The sequence below is a fragment of the Drosophila mojavensis genome, unplaced genomic scaffold, assembly GCF_018153725.1.
Source record: "Drosophila mojavensis isolate 15081-1352.22 unplaced genomic scaffold, ASM1815372v1 contig_74, whole genome shotgun sequence".
Taxonomy (NCBI): Eukaryota; Metazoa; Arthropoda; class Insecta; order Diptera; family Drosophilidae; genus Drosophila; species Drosophila mojavensis.
In genome coordinates, this window is record NW_025318899.1 from 2,092,278 (window position 1) to 2,117,605 (window position 25,328).

A 25,328-nucleotide genomic window follows, 5' to 3' on the forward strand; every position below is an offset into this window, starting at 1 on the left:
TCTCTTTGCTATTGGCGGCTAAACCGCTGAGCTTTTCAGGGCAGTTGTGAGTGGCATTTCATAAAGCGCAGTCGTCGTTTGTTCTTTCTCTCCTTTCGCGGCTCAGCCTTACGCTTATTACACACACACGCATACACAGTGATAATAGCAATGTTATTGAAATCTGGCTTCTTTGTGATATTTGGCGTTTGTTGGTCGCATGCTCTTGCAAACAATTTGGATCACTATGTTTATGGATCAATGGACGGCACCACAAGCACAGAACGCATCAATGCGGCTGTGCGTTGCATTAATGTTAAGCCCCAAAGCTCAGTGGATCTGCAGCAGGTAAGCGCAAAGTAGAGCAGGAGAGAGTGAGTGAGATGAGAGATGTGAAATTCAAGATTTGCACTCATTACATTCTGCAAAATGGGCGTTGGTTCCGTTCAGGGCTGGAAACAAACAAAGTGAACCTGAATCCGTTTCCTATTTATTCAACTAAGTTTATATTATTGAAATATGCAAATAGTTAATCTGTTGAGTTTGAAGTGCAGATAATTAAATAATATTTAAATATAAGTAAAACAAATTAGTATTTATTTATATAAAATAACAAACAGATCAAGGTATATATTCTAACATAATATTTACTCCACTATATAAAAGGCAAAAGAAAAATTTCATAATGAATCTAATTAGATTATAATTTCTTGAAATTCTTTCATAATTATTGACTTGATGTTTATTCAAAATAACAAATTGTATTGAATAACTCGTTGGAAGTCTTTTGGTTGTTTTAGTAATCCAATTAGGGCTGATTTATGCTAATTAACCCTTTTGACTATATAGGGCATAAGTCAACGTTGTTTGCTGAGTGCTGTCCAGACGGTTCGTCTGTCTGGCAGTGGGTGACTCGCTTAGTCAGCGTTTCGTTCCCACTGTTCCACTGTCCTCATGCGGGCTGCTAATTGACAAGATTCACATGCAAAACGACATGCTCTATCGTATGTACATGTATTTACATGGGTATATATGTATGTGTGCATGTGTGACATAGTTTATTGATTAAAATTAAATTATTGTAAATTTTGTTGACACACACAAATTAAAATGTCAACAGCTAATATGAAAGAGTCGCAAATGATTCGAAAAAAAAGTAAGAAAGCTCTAGTCGAGATTGCTCGACTACGAGATCCCCTGAACCCTTCGGGCATCTGATATTCCATTAATTATTACAAATACACAAACGCACTCGCACACACAGGCATACGCTCGCACGCATAGTAATTTAATAACTTTTTTATGGAAGGACTATCTTCATGAATCTTAGGGATTATGAGGGTGAGGGGGTGGACGTAATGGTGGGGGTAAATTTTAACAAAAACCGAAATGTTATAAAATTCATCTTAATATATTATTAAAGTTTCGAGATTCGAGCTCTAAATATGTTGGTGATATAATATAAAACCTAATTTTCGATAAGGTTTTTTATCGATAAAACATTAAAGGGATGAGTTAGAGAATTTAAGCCTATATGGAAAACATGCATATAAGTACACTTTATATATACTTTTGATTCCATTGCAGATAATGGGTCTCTGGTACGGCAGCGAAATCATAATGCACAGTCAAGATTTTCCGGGCGTGTACGAGTATGATTCGTGCGTCATCATACATCTGACCGATGTTACTGATCAGGTGAGTTCAAATATTTTGTTTATGTTTCGCATATTTATTTACCTTTTCTTACAGGTGCAAGCCAGCTACAACAACAATTATGGCTACAATGGCTACTACAACAATCGTCAACAAAATCAGAATAATTATCGCACCCTAACTAGCACGCCCACATACCAGGAGCACGACAACGAATATAACCGTCGGGCGCAGCAGCAGAACATGAGGTATCTGCGTCTCGTGTGGAGCGAGCGAGACAACAATCTGGAGTACACATTCAACTACACGGCAAATGCACCGAATGTCTGGTCGAATGTTGGCGATCAGCGCGGCAGTCTGGCTACCCTGAACTCCTACACACAGTTCACAGGCACCGTGCAGGTGGGCAAGGCGGTCAACGATCACCTGGTGTTGACCTTCTGCGGCAACGACGTGAAGAGCTCCATATACACCGTGGTGCTCACACGCAATCGTTTGGGCCTCAGCAATGAGGTGAGTCATAGTCTTAAGCATGGATAGTTAAGTTTAGTTAGCTGGCATAGCAATTGCTTTCATATTGGGCCTAATATACCAGGCTCTATGCTTTTTATATTAACTGAAAAAGGTTATACTCTATGAATAGAGTATTTTACAGTTAAATTTGCTTACTTCTAGCTATAAATTACATCCATATTTCTCTCTACCCTTCGCTCTGTCTCTCTTTTCTTTCTCTCTCTCTCTAGGAGCTGCGCAGCGTCCACAACATGCTCTCCCGCCGTGGCCTCAGCACGGAGACCATTCGCAAGGTCTGCAGTGGCTCGGCTCGCCTGATCGTTGGTCTGCCGGCGCTCTTGCTGCTGCTGCTGTTGCCGCTGCTGGCCGGCAGAGGGCGTTGCCATTGAGTGGGGCCGTCTGGTGCACAGGAACTGCATTCCAGCCATACTCTATGTTAATTTATGCCTAATCGACTTACTTAAGCCACATGGAATACAGTCCCAGCTCGATTAACCAATTCTCTCTAGTTTCGATGCCTTAATTGCTCTTGTCTTCTTCCAATTAAACTCAATTAGTTAGCTAACTAACCGCTGCCCTCTGCTCTTCTCTGCTCTCTGGACGTCGCGACGCCTAACTGTGTGTGGGCGTTAAGTGTGCTCTTAATTCAATCATCAAATCGTTACAAACATCGTTTTCTTCTAATTTTTGATTCCCACGTTACGGCCGCAAAGTAGGCAAGGAAAATGTCAAGAAAACAAACTGTTCTCGCTTTGTAGATAGGAATTTACTGCTTGCGAGGGTAGTGCGAAAAGTTTAGCATACACGAGGGTAGTCTCAAACATTTACCATATAACAAAAAGTATATCTATATACGAGGGTAGTCTCAAACATTTACCATATAACAAAAAGTAGATCTATATATATATATGTATTTTATATAATGAATTAAAAACATTAATTTCTTTTAACTATTTTTCTTTTCTGTTTTTTTTTTTTTCTTTTTAATATATAAAATCATTTTTGTTTCTCTTTTATTTTTGTATTTCCTTTTTAGCGTTTACAATTTTCAAGAGTAACCTCGTACATATAATGAGGACGGATCTTAAATAGATAAAAATGTCTTAAGAGTTTATGATATCATATATCAATATCATCTAGCTGATTTCCATTGCCAAGTCCATTAAATGCCTAAAGAAAGGAATTAAGGTAAGTACAGAGTATCACGTAGTCTAGCAATTGTCTAGATCTTAAGATATGTATTGGTTTTTACTGGTTTTCAAGATTAAACTTATCAAAATAACCGAAAACCATGCCCTAGTAACAAGCTTTCGCCGTCAAATCTAATCAGAGATGGAAACAATTTTCCGCTTAGATAGACATCTTGCGAGGTATATGATACATACACATATATATTTATATGTATGTACCCAATATCTTATCGTTAGGCACACGCGTTTTAAGGCTATAGTCTGGCGAGTTTTATACTTGTTTTCGTTTGCTTTCTATTTATAATATTATTTTCCTTCTTTCGTTTTTTGGGGACTGTTCCGATTCGCTTATCACTTATCGCTCGATTATTGGGAGGTTCATTTTCGGCCAAAGATTCGTAAACAAGCGGCTACCTTCCATGTGGAAAGTTTTGGTTGAATTGATAGGCCCTTGCAGCACCAGGAGACAACGTGTCGACTCTTATCGGCCCAGAGGGCCGCCTACTACAAATCGAATGCGAACCCCCAGCACTCAATGGGGTTCCACCCTTGAACTTCAAATGTTTTGCTGTTGTTATTGTTGCTCACTATTTATTATTTAATTCTTTATTATTATTATTATTATTATTGTTGGCATTAAGCGCACGCTCTTTCTAGTTTTTTATGATTGCTTTTTTATTATTTACTTTTTTTTTTCACAAATTGACTAAGCAGTTCACTTGAGCCCGCGACGCTCTGACTGCATTGATAAGGTAAATAAACAAAAACAAAGGCAACGTCACACGTAGACGGCTCATGAACAATAATTATACATGATGTCAACATAGATATACCTAAGGCCTGAACACGCTCTGAACAGCTGCTCAAAATCGAGGGGGATATGAAGGAAGGCGGGAATGGAATGGAATATCTGCAAATGTCTTTGCTTAGTGGGCTAAAACTTTCCTACAATTTCTTGGTTGTTTATAGAAAGTATGAGGCCCTCTTGTAGCCAAAGTCTATAAGTCTAATTGATTAAGATCTACAGAGTGTAGAGCTAGGAACTTCTGTTGTAAATTGATCTTGCAAAAGAAGACAAGAAGCACCTAACACAGAGCTCTTAGCACAAATAGCTGGAGACAATGAACCTATGATATAACTCTTAAGGCATAGCTCTTCGGCCAAAGGTACTCAGATAACGGCATTTAAAGAAAAATCGTGGGATAAGGATAGTTAATTAAAGATTCATAGATAAAGATCTTGAGTAAACGACCTGAAAGAAAAGTTTATGATTAGATAGCTCAGGAGTGACATCTAGTCTGCTAAATATTTAAGAGTTGGAGGTATCCGAATAAGAAAATCAGTAGACTAAATCAATGAGAGAACTTTAGTGGACCATAACTGAAGGCCTTGCTAAATAGACAGTGAGACAAGAGTTGACAGGCTATGAAGGTATACGCTGAACTGCTATTAGATTATTCTTACATAGATCAAGTATGCATATTATTTAATATATACTTCATATAATATACATCTGACAGATCAGTTTCGCATTTTAATTGAAACGTCAGAATGTAGATCGAACTCACGATCAGTTGGCATGTTCAAGTAATCAGAAATTAGGTCAAAATAATCCTCTGATTAAAATCTGAAACGTAGGCGTATCCGTTGATAGCCAGCTCAACCTGAAGCTGAACTGAAATGTTATTCAATAGACTTGTACACTTTAAGAGCAGGTCTCTGGATTCAATTGAAAATCTGATTAACACCTGGTGACACCTGCTACATCTATGGCAATATATGTATAGATCCTACGTTACATGTTGATCAATTACTATAGATTGAATGATTACGATTTGAGTAGGTCTATCGGTCTATAGGGATAGGAAAGAAGACAAGCTAATGAGATGAAGGATAAACTAATATATGGAAAATGTCAAAGATATTGAATTATTTCAATAAGTAAAGTTCTTGGTATTGATTGATCAGTAGCTTAACAGTTCACTTAGCCTTAGTCCGTTATATAGAATCAATAGAGTGTGAATGCAAGCGATAGCATATGTGTCAAGGATAGATGCATATCTGGCAGTGCATTTCATATAGAGCAGCTAAATGCTTAGACGATCATTGACAGACGAGCTGCATCAGCTCTCGAGAATTCACATGTCATTCACATCTCCGGGATCTTCGAGTCAGCCTTTGGCAATCGCGTGAATTGTCGCTTGGCGTAAATTATGTCAATTATGCGAGCTTTGCGTCAGTTGTAGCACAGATCTATATATATAGTATTTAGTCGATGACGACTTTGCACTTTGAGCTGCGCACATGGAAGTCAGACCCAGAGCCAGAGCCAGATTCTCGGTCACCTGTGCATTGAGCTAAGCAGAATGTAAACAAAACTGTGTCGCAGTTGCAGCGCTCCACTATTCATACGCATCATAAACTAATCAATTAATAAAGCCAACTTCAAAGAAAAGGAAAACACAATAAATGAATGTAAAAGCAAGCGATAAGCGAGAACTAGACAAAACCACACAAAACACAAAGCCCAACAAAAAAATGTTGATAAGCCGTTGAGCTATAAAAGCAGCGGCGGTTGCTACACAGCTAAACAGAAGCGTTTCGCTAGTCGAACGATCTGAACGAAAAATACCAAATATATACGAAAAAGGAACTATATACCAACACAAACATACCAAAAATGTCTGCTGCAAATAAAGTGAATTACTTGGTCGGCGCTACGTCGCGTTACATTGCCGGACGCCACGCCGTGCAGACGGTCTACTGGCGCACCTCCTCCGGACCCGATTCCCGCATGCTGAAGACGAAGAAGACCTGCGAGTTCGATCGCAGCTCCAAGGCGCCGCAAAGCGTGCGAATGCAGCGATACAATCGCAGCTTCATCAACAAGGAATAGCAAAACCCGCCACGAACAAAACTTATATAGTTCCTACATTGTATATATATTTCGATTAAGGTATATTTATTCAACAACAAAAAAGAAAAGAAAAAAAAAGCAAGAACACAAATGAAATAAACTTAGAATTAAGCTGAAAAACTAAATAGTCATTCGCTTACGTTATTTGAGAACTGCTGATAGGATTGCTTATATGCGTCATCGAGGCGAGACTTTGAGCATGGGTTCAAAGCATGTCGAGCGAATGGCATGATTGGAGGAGCTGTGTCAACGCCTCTGGCACAGTTAGATAGCGTGTGAGTGGGCCAGAGTGTAGAGCGCAACTGTACTTTTTTTTTTAGAGTACCGAGAAATTGCCTTTGTAGTACCTGAACTGCTTATATGGAGCTGTTGTTGAAGATTGAGGTGAGTGCTATTCAGCTTTGACAATATATTACTGAGTCTATCGTAGTACTCTATGTAGTCTATATATTATATCAGGAATATATGTGCTATATACTGACTTGAAGTATCTGATATATTCTCGTTGAACTCTATCTACACAGCTATAACGAAGCTCTACTCGTTCCGGATAAGTACACAGTAAGCACATTATCTCCGAATTTCAAGTTCATGCAGTCATCATATCACAAAATCAATACCGAGTCTATATAAATATTTAATTTGATTTATTTATTAGAGGCTCGAGCTAATATAAAATTAAAATTGACAAAGTTAGCCACTCGCACTTTTCTGAGTTTCCCATATACTCAAAACACATTTTCCATTTTCTCTTTAATTTATGTATTTTTATTTAGTTTTTATATTTATTACATACATTGAGTTCTCATTTATTTATGTTTGATGTCGTATGTATATGTGTATATATATACATACATACATATGCATATGTATATGTATATATATATATATATGTTTGTATTTTGTATTTTCTGTATATATATTTTTTTTTGTTTTTTTTTTTTTATTTTTATTTTTTTATGTTTGTGTTTATTTCATATTAAGTTTTATAATTTCGTTTTAGATATCGATCGTACTTAATTTGTATAGTATATTTAGCATTTAGTTAATATAATTCTGCCTCTCCTTCATTCTCTTTTGTCGTGGGTGAAATGTTTTTTTTCTTTGTTTGTTTTTTTTTTTGATTTAATTTTTTTTCTTGTTTATTTTTGCTTTTCTTCTTCTGCTTCGTTTGAAGTACTTTTTAAATTTAATTGTTTACTTAAAATTACAGCCTTTATAAATAATTATTTTTTCATGCCTTGCCAGAGGCTAATCTCTGCATTTGCACTGCTTCTTCTTCTCCACCTACTTCTTCATTTCTATTTTTTTTAAATATGCATTTGCTTTATACTTCATATTTCGCTTGACATTGTACTACGTATCCACTTTTCTTTTATATTTCTTTTACTTTGTAATTTTTCTATATATATAGAATTTTTTTGTTTGGATTTTTGAATAATTTGCACACATGTATACATATTTATATATACATATATAATAGTTATCTAAATATATATTCATATAGATTTCTTCGACAATTTCAGTTGGGCTGTTTTTTTTTATTCATTTTTTATTTATTTTTTGTTGTTGTGTTGTGTAGTGTAGTTGCTTAAATACCCGCTCACAAAGTGAATATGGCGTATATTGGTTTAATATATTTTTTTTTGCACACGGAAGTTTTTGTAGTTGTACACATTAAAACCCACGAAAAAGTGTTTGTTTTTATTTTTTTCTTCTTTGGTTTCTGATGCTTGGAATATGTTTTTATTTTTATTTTTAAATATTTTTATTAATTTTTATTTTTTACCTAACTCAATTCACACATTGAAAACAGTTTTATCGTTTATCTCAAAAGAGAAAAATATATATTAATTATTATCTTTAATATTTCTTTTTGTTTTTTTTTTTTTTGTTTTTGTTTTTGTTTTTGATTAAAAAATATTGCAGCTCCAAATTGTAATACTTCGTTTATCATAATTGTTATTATGAATATTTATTTTAATATTTTGTATATTCTTTTAGACAGCTGTACTTGAAGCTAGCATAGAATAGAGTAGATCTCGATCTATATGCCTCTCCAGAAACTGCTTTCATTATACCCCCAATGCAAGCTAAACCAATTCCATTCTATGCCAGTTGATTAAGATATACATATATATCTATGTATATCCAGATATATTCAGTTTGTTAAAACATGAATCTTGATCTGTGTTTTATTTTGTTATTGTATTTTGTAAGTGTGTCTTGGGTTTCTTGTATTTCTCATATGTATTACGTATTGGATGTATTTGTATACATATATGTATGTTTATTCATATATATATATATATATATATATATATATATTATGTAGTTTGTAGTTGTATCTCTTGTATATATAGACTCTTATCGTGTGGTAAATTTTTAGCTAGCGCTTGTTTTTGTCATACGGAAGAATTTGGATACATTTCAATATCTATTTTCTTATTATTTTTCTTTTTTATTTTTCTTTTTTTTTTTAATTTTTTTAAATATTTTGGTTTTTGACTGTGTTTGTAGCTAAAAGTTATAATTTGTCTAGAAGTTTTTGCTTACAGTTTTGTTTTTGCTAATCTTTGATATTATTTTTTGTATGCATAGTTGTAACTGGGCATATGTGTCTGTGTGTGTGTGTGTGTATCTTCTGCTAATTATCTAATTTTGTTTAATATTGTTTTCATTACGCAAATTTGCTTCAGCATTTGTCTAAGTTTTGTAACAACAAAAATATTCGCTTTGATATTTATGAAAATTATTATTTTGTTGATCATATTAATTTATAATTCGTCAGCAGAAGGCTAAATCCCAATAAACTTTAAATATTAACTCAATGATAATTAAGTCTTCACCTTTTATTTTATTTAAAATGAATTTTTCTTTAACTTTTCAGCCGTAAGGAATTAACATTTTGTTTTGAATAAATTAATCCATTAAATATATATATTTTTTAAATTTTATTTGTCAGCAGAAGGCAAAAACTAATTAGCAGAATTGCTTGGGAAGTTCGAAAAATTAAATTATGATTCATTAGAAATTATATTAATTTGTAAGTTAAATACATTAAATTCTTTGATTTTCTTTTATTTTTTTTGTATATTCGACTAAAAATACTCAACAATTTTTTTTCGTTTACTTGAAACCATTTTAGCTACAATTTATATATACATATATATATATGTATATATATATATACATATACTTATACAACACTCAAATTTTCCAGTTGTTTTTCACCATTTGCCATATAATATATGTTTGTTGTAGTTGTTGTTTCTGTGTTGCCTCAAAACTTTGCTACGATATTCTCGAAATTCTCTGGTATATATATGTATATATATATATATATATAAATATATATATATGTACATATGTATGTATGCATTTGTATGTATGTGTATATGAGAAGCAAACTGTCAAAAAATTCGTTTTGCTGACAATAATGATCCAAAAAAGATTTCTTTGTATACCACAAAAAATGAAACATTCTGGGGTTTATTTAAATAGATCCTCTTTCGTTCTCCATCTATTGCTTTCGCTTCCCATTCTCATTAATCTTATCTCTCTTTTATCTATATCTTGCCTTAATGTTCTGGGTTTCTTTTTAATTTCCTTTCTAATTCTTTTTGACCTTTGAGATGTTTGTATGACAACCTATCGGATCTCTTATTTGTTCATTTATCTGTCGGGACATGTGTCTATTATAAGAGGAATATCTTGTCTTTTCTCTTACATATTTTTTCTATTGTCCTCTCAGACAAGTCAATTTCTTCTTTATTTCCTCTATATTTGACTATTTCCTTTTCCCCTAGCTCATTCTCCAGCTCTCTCTATCTCCCTGCTGATATCTATTTTATTTTTATAAAAACTGGAGCCTCTGCTGCTGTAATATTTCAACTAAAAACTAAACATTTAATGCGAATATCGAAGCATTTGCTATCTCTCTCTAACCGCTTACGTAATGCACCTGTGTGTGGTTTATTTATTTATTTTTTTTTAACTACTCTTTGATCTATACTCAAAACTATTTCTTGTAGAGTTCGTTGCACGTTTATTGTAATTTTTCGTGGGGGAAGCTACGTCAGACTCTATAGAATCGCTGCTTTGCCCTAACCTCAATTTTGGGTATGTGTGTGTGTGAGTGTAATTTAATCACATTTTCCTCTGCGTATGCGTGTTTTTTACTACCATATAATATTGCTCTATAAATTATTATTTATTATATTCGATATTTTTTCTTTTTCTTTTTGTATTTTTATGCTGCCCAGTTTGTTTTTTATAATTATATATTTTTTTTTTAAATAATTTTTTATTTGCTGACTAATAAGTACAATATCATAAAAATAACACTGTATATTTTTTCTTGTAAATATAAATATATAATATAATTATATATGTATATATATGCATATGCATATATATATATCAGGTTTTCCGTTAATTAATTACAAATATAATATATATTAATATATATATGTATATATAACCATATATAAAACACGCACAAAAAACTGAATTGCAAAATGAAGATTTACTCAATTCTCGTACCAGAAACCCAATCGCACCTATTCAGCTGCCCAGTGGTGTCACATTTGGTTTGCCAGTGTGCGTGCGGCGTTTGGGGAAAATTCGTAAAACACCTTTTTGGGTTGTTTGTTGTTAAATTTCGTTTTGTTTTTAGTTAAATTTTTTTGTTTAGCGTCAGTCTTGTGTAAATTAAATTTTACTTCAAAAACGTTTTAATGCACACACACGCACGCACGCACACACATAGGCATAGGCAAAGCAATGGGGCGAGTCTATTCAGGGGTTTCTTTTAGCTAGCCACAGTTTTGCGATCGTATAAAAAATGCTGCTTCTCAACATATATATGCATATACATATACATATATATATACCTATATATTTTATAAAATGTATATACATATACATAATATAAGGTTTATATTCAATTCACACGTAGATGTTTTTCTTTAAAAATGCATTTTCTTATGTCAAAAAACGATTTTTCGAATTACTTTTAATATAAATATTTGTTGTTTAGACGCCATCGAGATATTGTTCTTGTACATTCATATATATATGTATATATATTTATCTAAATATATGTGTATGTGTATTTTAAGTACTTATTTAGTTTTAGAGATATCTGTATTTATTTGTTGGCCCGTAGGCCGCACGGGAAGAGTTTTTCTAGAGACAAAAGTGTTTAGAGGCAAATCAAATTTAATTGAGCTACATTTAGATTATATAGAGGCTGATTTTCATATATAAATATATGTATATGTATATATACTAAAGGCGTCCGACTGCATTGATATACCCTTGAAGAGAGAGTGTCTAGAAATTGATATGATAACTCATACAAGTTGTTCATATAACTATATATGTTCTATGCAAACCCAGATCGAATTAATGTGGTCACTGTTAGTGTGAGGAAGGAGAGATTATCATATATGTACTATTTGAACTCAGCTCTGGCTTATGTTTTTTAGCTGAAGATTGGCCTAGGATTAGTTGATAAATATAGCTGCCACATATATTAATATCATCCACATCAACAGTTATATATGTGTGTTCTATGCGATCTAGTTGAAAGGTGATATCGAATGACTTCTTATATGAAGATGTAATATATTATGTGTTTTCTATGAATTTTCCATATGAACTCAGCTATGGATCATCCAGATCTAGCTGATAGTTTCTATAGAGTCGGCTAATATATAGAGCACTAAAATATTTCAATATCAGCTCAGCTCAAAGCTCTATGAATTTTTACATCTTCATTTTGTACATAATCTCTCAGCTATTAATTCGATTCCCCTAACAGTGAATCAGTATATATGTATATGTATATATAGCTATATAAACTATCTAAATAGTATTGTAACTAATTTTACTATAACATGGAGCTCTTCCAGGGTATTCAAGCTTCGGCAGCCCGAAGTTTAATCATATTTTAGAGCTAATTTGACACAACCGTTTATATAATTCAACTATTCGTATATGATTCATTCGAATCCATATAGTTTTGCCCACTCTCAAATCAAAAATCGAAAAAGATTCGTTGCACGTATTTATATTTTTGCTTTTGCGTTTGTAGAATTTCACATCGCCGCAACCCGAAAGTATGCTATGAAAAATTTACTTGCTATGAAATGCGTATACGCCGTGTTGTTCATGTGTGTGTAGAAATCATATGGAATATGAAACATAAAAACCAAAAGAGAATATAACACAGATATAATTTTTTTTTTGTTTCGGGCTCTCATTTATTTGTTTTGACAATTGTTAATTGTGGGTTAACTTTCAAAATTTAGAAAAAACTTCTATACAATATATACATACACGGAAATGGCAACGAATTTAGTACATAATCTAAGCCAAAACAATTGGAATGATAAAAATAGGCTTGTCAATATTATAGACAGAGTGAAATACATGTAGAAGAAACGTATAAAATTTTGCAAACTGCTTGAGTGGTGGCCAAATTTTTAAAAGGCAATTAATGTGATCGACTTTCATTTAGAATCTTTCATTATTTATAGAAGAACTACGAAATCGGAACGCCAAATTATTGAACCCGAAACCAATTAGATTCGATATTTATACTTCTCTCTGATTCTATACACGAACTAACTCGATATAGATTCGATTCGCCTGGGTTTGGGCTACAGTTGAAGCAAAAAGAAGGAGCACATAAGCTATATAGCACGACCTGAGAAGAGAGTCGAGGTTATGGATTATTGCTATTTTTTTTTTAACGGGGTGTCTTCTTGTGTTACATATATATAGATTTATATATATGCATCGTGAAAATCGTGTTTTCTTGAAGAATTCCTGAAGAAGTTTGGATATGCTTTTATCTCTCTTATCTCTCGTTATTTCCCTCATTCTCCTGCCTGTCGATTTAACTGAGGCTTAACATTTCCTATTCTCGTTCTCTCTATGCGACAATGCGGGAAACGAAGTAGCGACCTGCTGCTACTCTGCCTATTAAGGGTCCTAATGGTCCTAGTGCTCAATTCAACGACTGCTGTTAGTCTCTGGTTGTTCTTGTGGTTGTGCTTGTTGTTTTTAGATGTTGCTGTTGCAACGTATCTGCAGCCCATTGGAAACACTGGATTGGCAACGAAATGAACAGAACAATAGTAACGAAAATAAAGGGAAACAATTAAACAATTTGAACTCGGAAACAAAATAAACGAAAAAATTATGAAACTAATTTGCAAGTGTGTGTGGATGAGCTGTGTCGTGTTGTGACTGTGTGTTGTGTATGTGAGAGAGAGTGAGCACCAACAATGCTGCATAAATGATTCTCTTTTCTTATTGGTTGCCGCTGCCTTTGCTGCTGTAGTTGTTGCTGTTCCTCTCATCTTCGTTTGATACACTCATTCTTAGCTATTCCAGCCGTAGCACTGCATCCATCTCGCTTGCTCGCATGCGCATCGGTGTTCTTTTCTTGACTTGATCTTTTACAGCTACTTCTCAACTACAGCGTGTGCTTTTGTTCTTGCATTCACTTTCGTATTTACTTTCGCATTCGCTTTTGCTTCTGCCTTCACGTTCGGTTATAGCACATTGCATTTGCACTTCATTTCTTCCATTTGTCTTCTTCATTTCTCCAGTTGCAGCGCTGCTGGTGCTTCTGCTGCTGCTGTGTCTGTGTGTGGATGTGGGTGTGTGTATTCAGTATGGCTGTGTGTATTGATTTGCTTTGGTTAGACTAGAGGGAGACCCGCATTGAGTTCGACTACATGGACATGCGCCAATTCGTCACAGAGATGTTGTTTTTGCTGTTGTTGCGGTTGTTGTTGTTGGTGCCATCGTCAAACTCCCAAGCGCCGTGTGGCGGCGCATGATGCGGCATCGGTGGCTGAGTTTCTAACGGAAAATTAAAATGGATCTTTGGAATCGGGAATGAATCAGATTTATGCGGGCAAACGCAATATGCAAAAGCAAATAGCAAGAAACGATCAAATTTTACAACTAAAAAGCAAATAAGAAAAAACTAAATAATAAATAAATAAAAAGAATTTGTTCTAGTGTTTTTTATGCATCTTTTTTTTTGCTAAAATTATTTAAGTAGCTGTTGCTTTATTGTTTTCATTTTGCCTTTTTTTTACGTACGATACCCTGAACTTATTATGGAAGATCCCTTGCAAAGGATATTTTTTCCTTATATGGTATAATAATCGGATCAATTTGGTATATACGCCGCTACCATATAATTTCGAATATTACTAAACCTGAAGGCATTTCCACAATTTCAGGGTATCTGCTAGTCGGGCATTGCCGATTAGAGCATTCTTAGTTCTCTTTTTAGTTTTATTTGCTGTATTTCTGTGTGTGTTTGTCTTATACATGTTTAATAATTGTGATGATCATATATATATTATATATATTTATATATAATTATTACAGTTTTTCCATTTAATTGCTGTACTTTTATTTAGGTAGGTTGTTACTTACGATACTAAAAAAACGTTGCTCCTAACTTGAGCCGCACTTTAATCAGTTGATTTTTGCTTTAAAATATATGTATATATAATATTTGTTTTAGTATTTTTCTTGTTTTTACCTAATTGTACAGTTTATGCCTTTTGCTATGATATATATGTATATATACTTTTTCAGTTTTGACTAATTTCTTTTTTTTTTAAGTTTTTTTTTTTTATGGTACATATATATACATATATATATGTATATATATATTTAATATGCTTTGTATGTACGTTATAAATATTCACATATATATATATGCATATATAAACTTAATAATTTTTTCTTTTTGTTTTTTATTTTTATTTTTTTGACGATGGGACACAATCTGCTTTACTGCTCTTCGAAAACTTAAGAACCTCTCCGATCTCCGAACCCACAATCGAGCGAGAGTCAGACAATAAAAATTGAGTTACAAACTTTTTTTGTTTTTGTTTTGTATGTCAGCAAAAATGTTCAAATATATATAATTGTATATATATATGTATATATATTTCTTCTTTTTGTTTTTTAAACCTAAACAATTTATTTATGAATTTTTTTTGTTTGTTTTCTTTTTTTCAAAATATCACGTATATATCTTAAGTTATGCCTTGGATTTATTAGTTGCTGTGTGGGTGTGTGTGTGTGTGTGTATGTATGTATATGTTATGTTAGGCATTTTTCAGGCCATGTAGACTGTACCTCAATTTCATAACTAAAGAGAAACGAAACGTTTGACTTGGGCTTAAGTAAGTATGCCTTATGTGTATATGTATGTGTGTATGTGTGTGTGTATGGGGCTTATATATTGGTGGTTGTAGTTTTCAACTAGAGCATATCAATTATTGCTTTTATTTTCGTATGTTTTTGTGTTTCTTTTTTTCTTTTCTAATTATTGTTACGATTCGATTTTAAAAAATTTGTCAATAAGTTTTTATTTTTATTAACTATGCAACAATTGAGTTTTTTAAATAGCTTTTTTAAACGTTACAAATTTGTCAACAAGTGAAGTGTAAGGCGCAGCGGCGTAGGCGGCAGAAAAAATATAAGGGGCGTGGCTAACTGCTTGCATATGCAGGTCATTTTTGTGAAACCATTTGGTTCGATCTTTAAATTTGATACATATAAAATATATATATATATATATGTACATATATATAGTACTTGTATAGTGGGCAAATAATTTAATAATAATTAAATATTTTCTGGTATTTTTTTCAGCTTAATTTTGCACCAATTGTTGAATTCTTTTTTGATCGCCGCCTTTGCCTTTTGCTCTTTGCCTTTTTAAGTATTTTTTTAAACTTAGGTTTTTAGGCCAAGTTCTAACAATAAGAGTTACGTGTAACAAAAAATGGTTTTCGCGTCATACAAATGATAAACAAAGGCGAATGATGGAGAGAGTTTACTCCTTTTCATTCACATTTTCACGCTTAGGTAATTATTCAGTATTTTTGCTTATTTTTTTATTATGCATGGTATTTTAGCACACACTTATTGAGTGTCTATGTATTGCTTTAGTTTATATATATGTATATATTTTTTTATTATTATTATTATTTTTTTTTTTTTGAATAGTCTCGCTATGTACTAGGCATTATATATATATATGTATATGGTATATTTTGTATATACTTTTTTGTTTATAGCTTTTTTGAATATCTTTATTGTATAGGTTTATTTTTCATTTACTTAAGTTCTAGTATTTTTTGCCATCTTTTTTTTTTATAGTATTTTTAATTCGTTTTAACTTCAGTTTTGTGTTTAGCTTTCGTTAAGACTACAATTTCGTTCAGTTTACCGTACTTTTTGCTTGGCTTACAAATATACTATTTAACTTAGGCTTTGTATGTGTATGTATATGTTTCATATATATAGATATATATGTATATTAGTATGGGTGTATGTGTGTGTGTGTGTTAGCTTGCGCGCATGCTTTGTGCGGCAGTTTTTTTTTTGTTTTTTGCTTAGTTTTTCTGCATATAACAGTTACATTTATGCGTTCATATATATATATACGTATGTGTGTGTGTGCGTGTGTATTTTATATAAATTAATATTTATGCATAATTTATGTCTTTAACTTTCGTTTCACTGCTGCTGCTGCTCGCCGCTCCACTGCTATTCGCTTTCTCACTCTAACATGTATTGCCTTGCTTCAAATAAATAATATACTAGCTGACTTAACTTGCTACTCTCTTATATGTGAGCCAAACTGTGTCTGTGTGTGTGTGTATTATTTCTGCTAAATAAGCCAAAAATTATATTTCTACATATATCAAAATTATTACATCGGTACATTTCTGTCTTTCATTTGCCAGCTGCAGCAGCCTTGCATTTCCCCTCAAAAAACTAACCATACCCCCCTCCTGTCATCTCTTTCCCACCTCCGCTAATTGCACAAATGTTTGCCGACTGCAATACAGTCGAAGCTTCTCGCTCTTCCCGTCCTGCTCAAACGCCATGCCACTGCGTGCGCCCTCTGTTGCCTGTTTCTACAACTGAAAACGTAAGCTGCTTATGTTACAGCACTGAGAGTTTGTATTTGCGTGTGCGTGTGTGTGTGTGTGTGATTTCCAACTATGCGTATGTATTCGTATTTATGTAGGTATACATATGTATTTGTATTTATGTATCTATAGAAAATGTTGCTACAAATTGATTAATATTATTTTTAAGCAGCTGCTGCAGCTTATATAAATTCTATTAATGCTTTGTTGTTGTTGCTATTGTTGTTGTAGTAAGTAGCTTCAGTAATTTATTGTTGTTGTGGTTGTTGTAGTTGGTTGTTGTTGCTGTTGTAGTTATTGCTGCATCCTCAAAAGTTAACATGGATAAATGCCTACAAGAAAACAGTCGAAGAAACATTTGTTTGTTTGCATACAATTCCAAACACAATACAACTACAGAGGCTGAGTATGTACGTGTGCGTATGTGTGTGCGCTCTCACTACTACATGTATACATTAGTTATTTAGCTACGCATATGCACAGGCAATAAAATAAAATTGAAATTAAAAAAAAAAAGAAAAGAAAATGGCGTTTAAAATAATTCTTCTAGATATTTTGTTGTTTGCACCAGCTGTGGGTGGGCGTGGCATTTAACTAATAATTTACGCCTAGAGCGTATGTGTGTATGTGTGTTAAATTATAATTATATAAACTAAATTCATTTAGCAATTAAAATTAAACTAATTTTTGTTTTTTTTTTTGTTGTGCGGCTGCGGTGGGGGTGGTTGGGGAGAGTAGCTGCTGTGGATGTTGTTGTTGTTCTTGTAGCTGTAGTTGATGCATCTGCTGTTGCTGTTTGTTGTTGTTGTTGTTGTAGTAGTAGTTGTTGTTGCACGGGCAGCGATTACGAAAATTTGTTGTTGTTGTTGTTGTTGTTGTAGTTGTTCTAGCTGTTGTTCTGGTTGTTGTTCTAGTTGTTCTTGTTGTTGTTGTATGATTTAACCTTTTAACGTTCGTTGAGTGGTTGTGCAGCAAGAACCGAAAGCAAGAAAGAAAGAAAGAACAAAAATAAAGCGTATAAAAAGAGAAATAGAGAGAGAGAGAATATGTGTTGTGTGGTATTAAAAAAAACTACAGCAAATATACGATATATTTATATATACAGATATATATTTATGCGAAATATAGTTATATGAGAGAGCAAGCAGATTATGGTGGGAGAGAGAAGGATATAGTGTGTCAGATAGAAGACAAAGAGGCGACTAAACGAAAGCACGCTAGGTAGCCAGAGATAGATAGAGATAGAGAGAGGGATGATATTTACCTTGATAATTCTGAGGCCAAATGGTGGGTACATTCTGTAAAGAAGAGAGAGAGATATATATACATTAGTTTATGCAAATGAAGTAAATGCATAACTGAGGGTAAGGATGACTAGATCATAACTCATCTGGAGTGCTAACTCTTGGTATAAGGTACTGACAGGATATCACTAATTTCTTTCTGTCTGTGTAAAATATAATTTTTAGAGATAGACATATTACATATATCCATATTTAATAATATATTCCTATTCAATTTCGAATGTCTACTATGCTTTTTATTATACTAGATTCAACTTTATGTAATATACATATGAATTAATTTATCATACCTGGAATAAATCATATATTTACTACTACTAAAGTCACCCCAATAGATGTTAGAATTTTTATTATTGATTTACTTACCATTGGCACGCTGTAGTACTGATAGAATGGCTGATATTGCATGGCTGAAGGTGGGTAGATGGCTGGCACTCCAGCGGCTGTAAAGTCAGTAACTAGTTTTGGTTAATTTGTCCAGCGTTACATAGATTGTTGTGTGTTGTTGTTGTTGTTGATTGGTTGTTGTTGGTTGTTGTAGAGAAGAGAAGAGTATAAATGGAATACAAAAAAAAAAAAAAAAAAAAAAAATCAAAGAAAATATTTCAACCCAAAGTACATGGAATATTCAACAAAAGCCACACAATGCTTTGATTTTGGATTTAGAGCTTGCAATTGATTTTTGAAACTCACCTGGCGGATAGACGGCAGCTGCAAACTGATCCATGGGTATATTGCTAATCGGTGCCGGCGGCGTGGTGGTATAGTAAACGGCTCCATTGGTGGCCACAATTGACTGCAGCGGGTTCGGCTAGATGGAATTTCAATTCAATTATTATGCAAACTTTTGGGGGATATATGCATACAGTGGTGGCCAAAATAAAAGGCTATGACAGTCGTGTACTTTCACTCACTATTATCATACATTAATAGAATGTATAGCCGTTGCTATAAGGCAATGTCTGGCACTGGCACTGTTATTTTGACCACCACTGTATGATTGTTGTTAGCTTAGAGACTCACCTGCTTCTTGATGGCCGGCGCGATGTTCAGCTTGCGATCGCGCAGCACCACACACTCGCCCTGATTGGACAGAGAGAGACAGAGCGCGCGTGTGTGTGCCGGAGAGTGTGTGTGTGAGAGAGAGAAAGAAAGCCAGCGAATGGAAGAGAGACAAAGAGACAAAAAGCAAATGTAATAAAATGCATTAGAAAATATTTTACTAAAAATTCTTTAGATTGTGGCAAGAACTTGTTGTGTGTGTGTGTGTGTGTATGTCTGTGTGTGTACTATGTGTTTGTGTCTCTCTGTGTGTGTGTGTGTGTGTGGGGGCATCGTCAACAGACAAGCCAGAACGAAATTCAAATTTCAAAATCAAATTCAAATCGAACGCAGCAGCAGCAGCACGAAAAATGTAGAGAAAATTTAAGAATTTTTCTTTTTTTTTTTTTTTTGTTTTGTTTTTTCTTTTGGCAGTGGCAGAGAGCCCAAAAAATGTGGCCACAAGATTTGCAGAAAAACACGTGCCAAGCCGCAAAACGAAAAGAATGGATTATCAAAATATTATTTAAATAATATATATATATATATATATATATATATATATATATATATATATATATATATATATATATATATATATATATATATATATATATATATATTGTATATATATATATATGTATGTATACATATCAACTTCAGATAGTATATAGAGTGTGTGTATAGTATTATTACAAAATGTCATGTACTGCAATTCGTATTGGAATTTGCTTGAAATGAAAGATGTTTCTTTGTTCTTAAAACACAACGTAAAAAACAAACTAAAGGTACATATATAAATATATCAAATATATTCATATACATGTATGTGTGTGTATATATAAAGCGTTTCGATTCAAGCTTTCAGTTTTTGGTTTCTTTTCAATCAAAGTATTTATATGCCAATTGGCAGCACCCGCAATATTCAATTCAATTCAAATTAACAGCTATTATCATAAATGTTTAAAATGTACGAACGCCAACACCAAACTTAAAGGTCCAACAAATGTACAGTTAGAACACAAGTTACTTCCAAATAAACTAACCTCAAAATATGACAAATGATTGCGTTTTGTGAGTTAGTTAAAGAGATCTCGGTTTTTACACACCAAAAATGGAACCAAGCTTAGAGTTGCACCTGATTTTGCTAAATTGGCCACAGAAATCCGTATGAATATGAATGAAGTCTATAAAAACCACATACATTTCACGATAGGGTTGCCACCCCAATTGTAAGACGCGTCTTTTGGACTGACTAGTTGGAATTACTAATTAAAAACAGAGTATTGTTTTGAAAAGTAATTTATTTGCCATTTGTGCGTTGCCACCTAGTTCATTATCAGAGTTGCCAATCAGCATATGCAACTAATAGTGTTGCCAGGGTAGTAAATAATTATTTTTATGCTCTTTACGGAGTTGATACCTGACTATAAGAAGGATGGGTAGGTAGGTATAAGGATATGCTTCTTCTCGTTTCACAATTACTTAGTATAATACAAGGCTAGTTAAAGTAATTTAATATCATAGATAGGGTTCAAAAGGTTTTCGCACTGAAGAGGCGGAGAAATACTATTCTTTTACTTTCCTACAAAGAAACAGGCTCTTTTGTTGTATTAGTTGAACGAAAGAAAAGACTAATCTAAAGTCTCTTTCATCTGCCATTATAGTCACCCTCCACTGTAGATGTCGCTTTCATATGCCATTAAATTTCATTCTTTAGCTATTGATAAGCCCGTCTGGCCATTGTAATGGGCCTCCACTGTACCTGTCTGTTGCCGGCTGTCAGTTGCGGTTGGTTACATGGGTCAGGTTTATCTTTAATTGCCAATTAGGCGCTGATAGCCGCAGCAATTTGCACTTGAAATGCATGAAAGGCCATCATAATGGGCGCACCACGCACTTCAAGCGCCGCCCGCGCACCAGCGAGCGGCTGGCTCGACCACATTCGCTTGGCGGGTGGGTGGGCGGTTGGGCCGAGCAGATCCTAAGCAAATGTTTGCTCTCTTCTTAAAGTTCTTGCAGCGACGGACTTGTGCCGCCTCAAATTTTTTATTCATTTGTGCGTTTCGAGTCTCGAGACTCGAGTCTGCTGTATCCTTCTTTGACCGCCGCTGGGCAAACACACAGAGAGAAATAGAGGGAGAGAGTGAGAGAGAGAGTGGGAGTGGGGGAGAGGGGGAGAGGCTGGGGCGGAGAGAGCAGCGACGTCTTTTCATTTGAGCACCATCATAAAGGACGTCAGCAAGGATAAGCGCTGCGCAACACAAAAGGCCGACCCACACACACACACACACACACATACACACCGTTGAATAATAAAAATGAGAAAAGGCTAAGGCAAAGGCAAAAGAGTTGGCCGCAGCAGCAGCAGCAGGACGACCCACTTTTGTCTTGGACGAATTTAATTAAGAACCCTCAAAACGAGCCTCAAATGCGGGGGGGCGGCTGCTCCTTTGTTGCCAACACACACACACACACACGCCCATACAAAAAGGACAACAGCAGACGTTTTACTGGTCCATTTATAAAGTGTGGCAAACAGCAAATTGAAGCCCCCACTACTACCTCTCTATGATGATCGGTCATATATATTTTATATATATATGTAGTATATATATATATATTAATATAATCCTATTTACATTTAAAAAAAAAAAAACGCTTTCCATCAAAAAGTTACAATTCAATTTTTTCATTTGCCTCTTGAAGTGGGAAAAGGTCGTTGAAAAGGTCCAAGTGTGTGTACTTAAGTGTGTGTTTGACGTTATGGGTGCGTGTGTATGTGTATTGGGTATATGCGTATGTGCATGTGTGTGTATGTACGTCAAGTTTGTTTATTGATGCGTGTAGTTCTTATTTAATCTTTCAATTATTGCTTCCTTCCATTTCATATGCTTTCAACGTGTGCTGAATTCGCATCTGAAACTAAACTCGAATGATCTATTGGGATTACTAATTAGCTGCTCAGCATCCTGCCTAAATCTCGTCAAATCTTTTTTAATTTCTGAATCAAGTGAAGATTGAATCTTAGCTCAAATTTAATGTAGTTTCTGCTTTGAATTCATATTCATGGCTTCAATTCGTTATGTTCTGATTGAAAGATAGAATAGACTAGACCTCCAGTATATAACTCACATAGATGTATAGCTTTTTTAATTTCTTAAGTTCCTCTTCTATTTTCCGATTTCAATTGAGATCGATTATTCCTGCTTTCTAGACTAAATTTAGGTTACGTTTTTAACAGCTTATAGTAGAGTTTTCAATATATTATTTTTGTTTAACATATGCTATATCGATATCGAATGCCAGCCTGTGTTATTACGATTCAATTCCCAAGAATTTCGTGTGTTTATTACACCTTTGTTATAGTTTCTCTACAAATTGATGTATTTAATGGGCTATCCAAAACATTTAGCAAATGTCAAGGGAACAATGAGGCGTGTGTATGTGTGTGTGTGTGTGTGTGTGATGAGAGTGTGAAAGAGTATATTTGTAATGTTAGCTGTTGGGTATATATGTCAGGAGACCAGGGTAAACTCTATTTGGGGGAACTGCTATAGGCTAGACTTGAACAGAAAATTTTGGTTAAACAAAATTTAATTAGTGCAAAATGTAAGCATGTGTGGGTGCATGTATATATAGATGCATGTGTGTGTGTGTGTGAGTCTGAGTGGTTTGCTAGGTTGGTTTGGCTGGTTGGTGTTGTTTCGCATTAAAACCTCGTTAAACGTTGCCACGGCTGGCTGGTTGGCTGGTTGGCAGGGCTCCATTGTTATTTAGCCTAAGGAGATGGGCGTTTAGTGAGTGTGGGCATGGCATCCATATAAGTAGACAAGGACAAGCGCACACATATTCAGAGAGCTGTGTGTGTGTAAGTGTGTTTGTGTTACACTGAAAATGTGCAAAGCGCCAGCAGCGCAATAACAATGCACATTTAATGACAAGTGGAAAACTTTTTCACTTAATGTATGCCACACACACACATACACACACACATACAGAGTGGAAACACAAAAGAAGATATAAAAGGGATGCACAAAGGGGCAGAGGGAGAGGAGCCGAGAGCAGGCGTTGGGGCAGAAATTTAGCTGCTGGCAGCTGCTGCTGAGGTTGTTATGCAACACGCTCTAATCAAAATGCAATACGATTTCTAATAAGGCTTTCGCGCTATGACAGCGAGAAAAGAAGCTTAACTTTATTTAGGAACTAGACCTGGGGAAGCCAGAGGGAGAGGGAAGAGTAAGAGTATAGCAAGGGAAGAGGTAGGAAAGAACAAGGTAAAAGTGCCTCTCTCTCTCTCTCTTTATGCAACTGCGAGAATCAGACAATAGCTTGGCTATATTTAGGAACTAGCCTTGGAAGAGGGAGAGACGAGCGGAGGTAAGAGGAATGGTAGAGAGGAAAAAAGTAAAAGGAGGCTAACAAAGGTATTTCTCGTGGGTTTATTGGAAAATTTGTTGGTCGATTAGTTTCCTTCTGGGACAATAGCTTGAACTAGACTTAGTAAAGATGGAGCAAGAGCAAGGGTCGGACTGGGAGGTGAGATGGCTGACAGAGGGTGTTACCTACTACTCGGTTGGTTCTCTTTCTGTCTATAAATATATTTATGAAGCAGATCAAAGCGCACATAAGCTTGACTATATAAAGAAACTCGACTTGAAGATGAAGAGGCTACATGAAAGTGAAAGTGGGAAATATTATAGGGGGCAAGAGGTTTTTAAATAGGGGCAAAGGTAAGTGTAGGAAGAAGTGTCGCGACTTAATAAGGCGCGCTCTGAAACCGACAAGGTATATATAAGGAGAACTGGGGGATGAGTAATACCAGGTAAATGAAGAGCGCACAGACTGTGTGGGTTTTATTAGAGGGTTCAATCTATTCTCAATAAAGCTGAGAGAATATTTGACTATATTGGGGAGCCTGGAAAGCGATGAGGGTGTTGGAGAAGGGCATTATCACCCTCTCGCTCTCTCTCTTTCTCTGTGAATAGGGTTATGCAGCAGGTAATCCAGCTATAGATATTCGCCACACGTGTAGCGGCTAACGCTAATGATGACAAGCTGCCACGCCCCTGCCCACAGTCCACACAATGATAATTAGTATACAAAATATCGCAAAATAAAAATGATTCAAGTTTCGTATCAAATTGTACAGCAGAATGAAATAAATAATGCACTAGGGTCTAGAGCTTCATATACAATGTATATACATATATATAGAAAAAGATCTAGATATATATGAGGTCTACGCTATATACGCATTTACACTATATAAACAAGACCGAGGCGTGGGCAATTAGCTAATTTGATTAATTTGCGCATAGTAAAAGTTAACAGAGAGAATACAATTAAATGATAAAAGAAAAAGAAATTAGAACAGGTGCACAACGCAACGCCAAACGCAACTTGATTGTTATCGATAGCACAGGTATCGATAGCAAATAAATATCAACGGGACAGCCGTCGAGCTAACGAGCCAACAAATGCAATTCGATTCACTAAAACTATGTTAAGTGTACAGGTGTGTGTGTATTTGGTTGTGTGTGTGTGTGTTTGTGATGAATTTGTAATATAATGTAATGTAACGTAACGTAACGTAACGCAACGGAAACGTAACTCGTAAACGTAACTCAACAAAAACGCAATTAGAAGAAAAATACAAGTAAAATACATAAGAGAATTACAAGTGCCGTTACTCGTACCGTCGATCGATACACACAATCGATATATCGAATAAACG

General features: G+C 34.5%; 3 protein-coding genes across 9 annotated transcripts in view; 2 read left to right on the top strand and 1 right to left on the bottom strand.

Moving 5' to 3' along the window:
* The first annotated feature begins 31 nt into the window (after window positions 1-31).
* LOC6586609 lies at window positions 32-3,103 on the top strand. Its single transcript, XM_002012184.4, has 4 exons — window positions 32-327; window positions 1,567-1,677; window positions 1,732-2,148; window positions 2,379-3,103. Exons 1-4 carry the CDS (start codon window positions 151-153, stop codon window positions 2,535-2,537), a joined length of 864 nt encoding a protein of 287 aa, XP_002012220.2. The 5' UTR covers window positions 32-150; the 3' UTR covers window positions 2,538-3,103.
* A 2,816-nt stretch (window positions 3,104-5,919) lies between these two features.
* LOC6586610 lies at window positions 5,920-15,243 on the top strand. 2 transcript variants are annotated; one of them, XM_002012185.4, is made up of 3 exons: window positions 5,920-6,639; window positions 6,780-6,816; window positions 15,111-15,243. In XM_002012185.4, the coding sequence occupies exon 1, from the start codon at window positions 6,019-6,021 to the stop codon at window positions 6,232-6,234; it is 216 nt and encodes a 71-aa protein (XP_002012221.1). In that variant the 5' UTR covers window positions 5,920-6,018; the 3' UTR covers window positions 6,235-6,639; window positions 6,780-6,816; window positions 15,111-15,243. The 2 variants fall into 2 exon arrangements, with proteins under 2 accessions (XP_002012221.1, XP_043865881.1); XM_044009946.1 differs by having other exon boundaries at window positions 5,920-6,816.
* LOC6586611 (protein boule) overlaps window positions 11,377-25,328 on the bottom strand; it is a 36,702-nt gene continuing 22,750 nt past the window's right edge. For 2 of the 6 annotated variants that reach the window (XM_015160445.3, XM_044009944.1), the window contains 5 exons: window positions 19,574-19,633; window positions 19,244-19,361; window positions 18,917-19,008; window positions 18,511-18,544; window positions 11,377-14,136 (listed from right to left, as the gene is read on the bottom strand). In XM_015160445.3, coding sequence (XP_015015931.1) covers window positions 14,006-14,136; window positions 18,511-18,544; window positions 18,917-19,008; window positions 19,244-19,361; window positions 19,574-19,633 — 435 coding nt within the window. In that variant the 3' untranslated portion in view covers window positions 11,377-14,005. Of the gene's footprint in view, window positions 14,159-17,466; window positions 17,579-18,135; window positions 18,190-18,510; window positions 18,545-18,916; window positions 19,009-19,243; window positions 19,362-19,573; window positions 19,634-25,328 lie in introns of those variants that run through there. The other 4 variants (XM_002012186.4, XM_015160444.3, XM_015160446.3 and 1 more) reach the window with 4 other exon arrangements.

Excerpts from the sequence above, each read along its gene's own strand:
- LOC6586610 (XM_044009946.1), top strand. The coding sequence starts at position 6,019 with ATGTCTGCTGCAAATAAAGTGAATTACTTGGTCGGCGCTACGTCGCGT.
- LOC6586609 (XM_002012184.4), top strand. The coding sequence starts at position 151 with ATGTTATTGAAATCTGGCTTCTTTGTGATATTTGGCGTTTGTTGGTCG. Across the intron at positions 1,678-1,731 it reads TGACCGATGTTACTGATCAG|GTGCAAGCCAGCTACAACAA; the intron begins GTGAGTTCAAAT and ends CTTTTCTTACAG. Across the intron at positions 2,149-2,378 it reads GTTTGGGCCTCAGCAATGAG|GAGCTGCGCAGCGTCCACAA; the intron begins GTGAGTCATAGT and ends CTCTCTCTCTAG.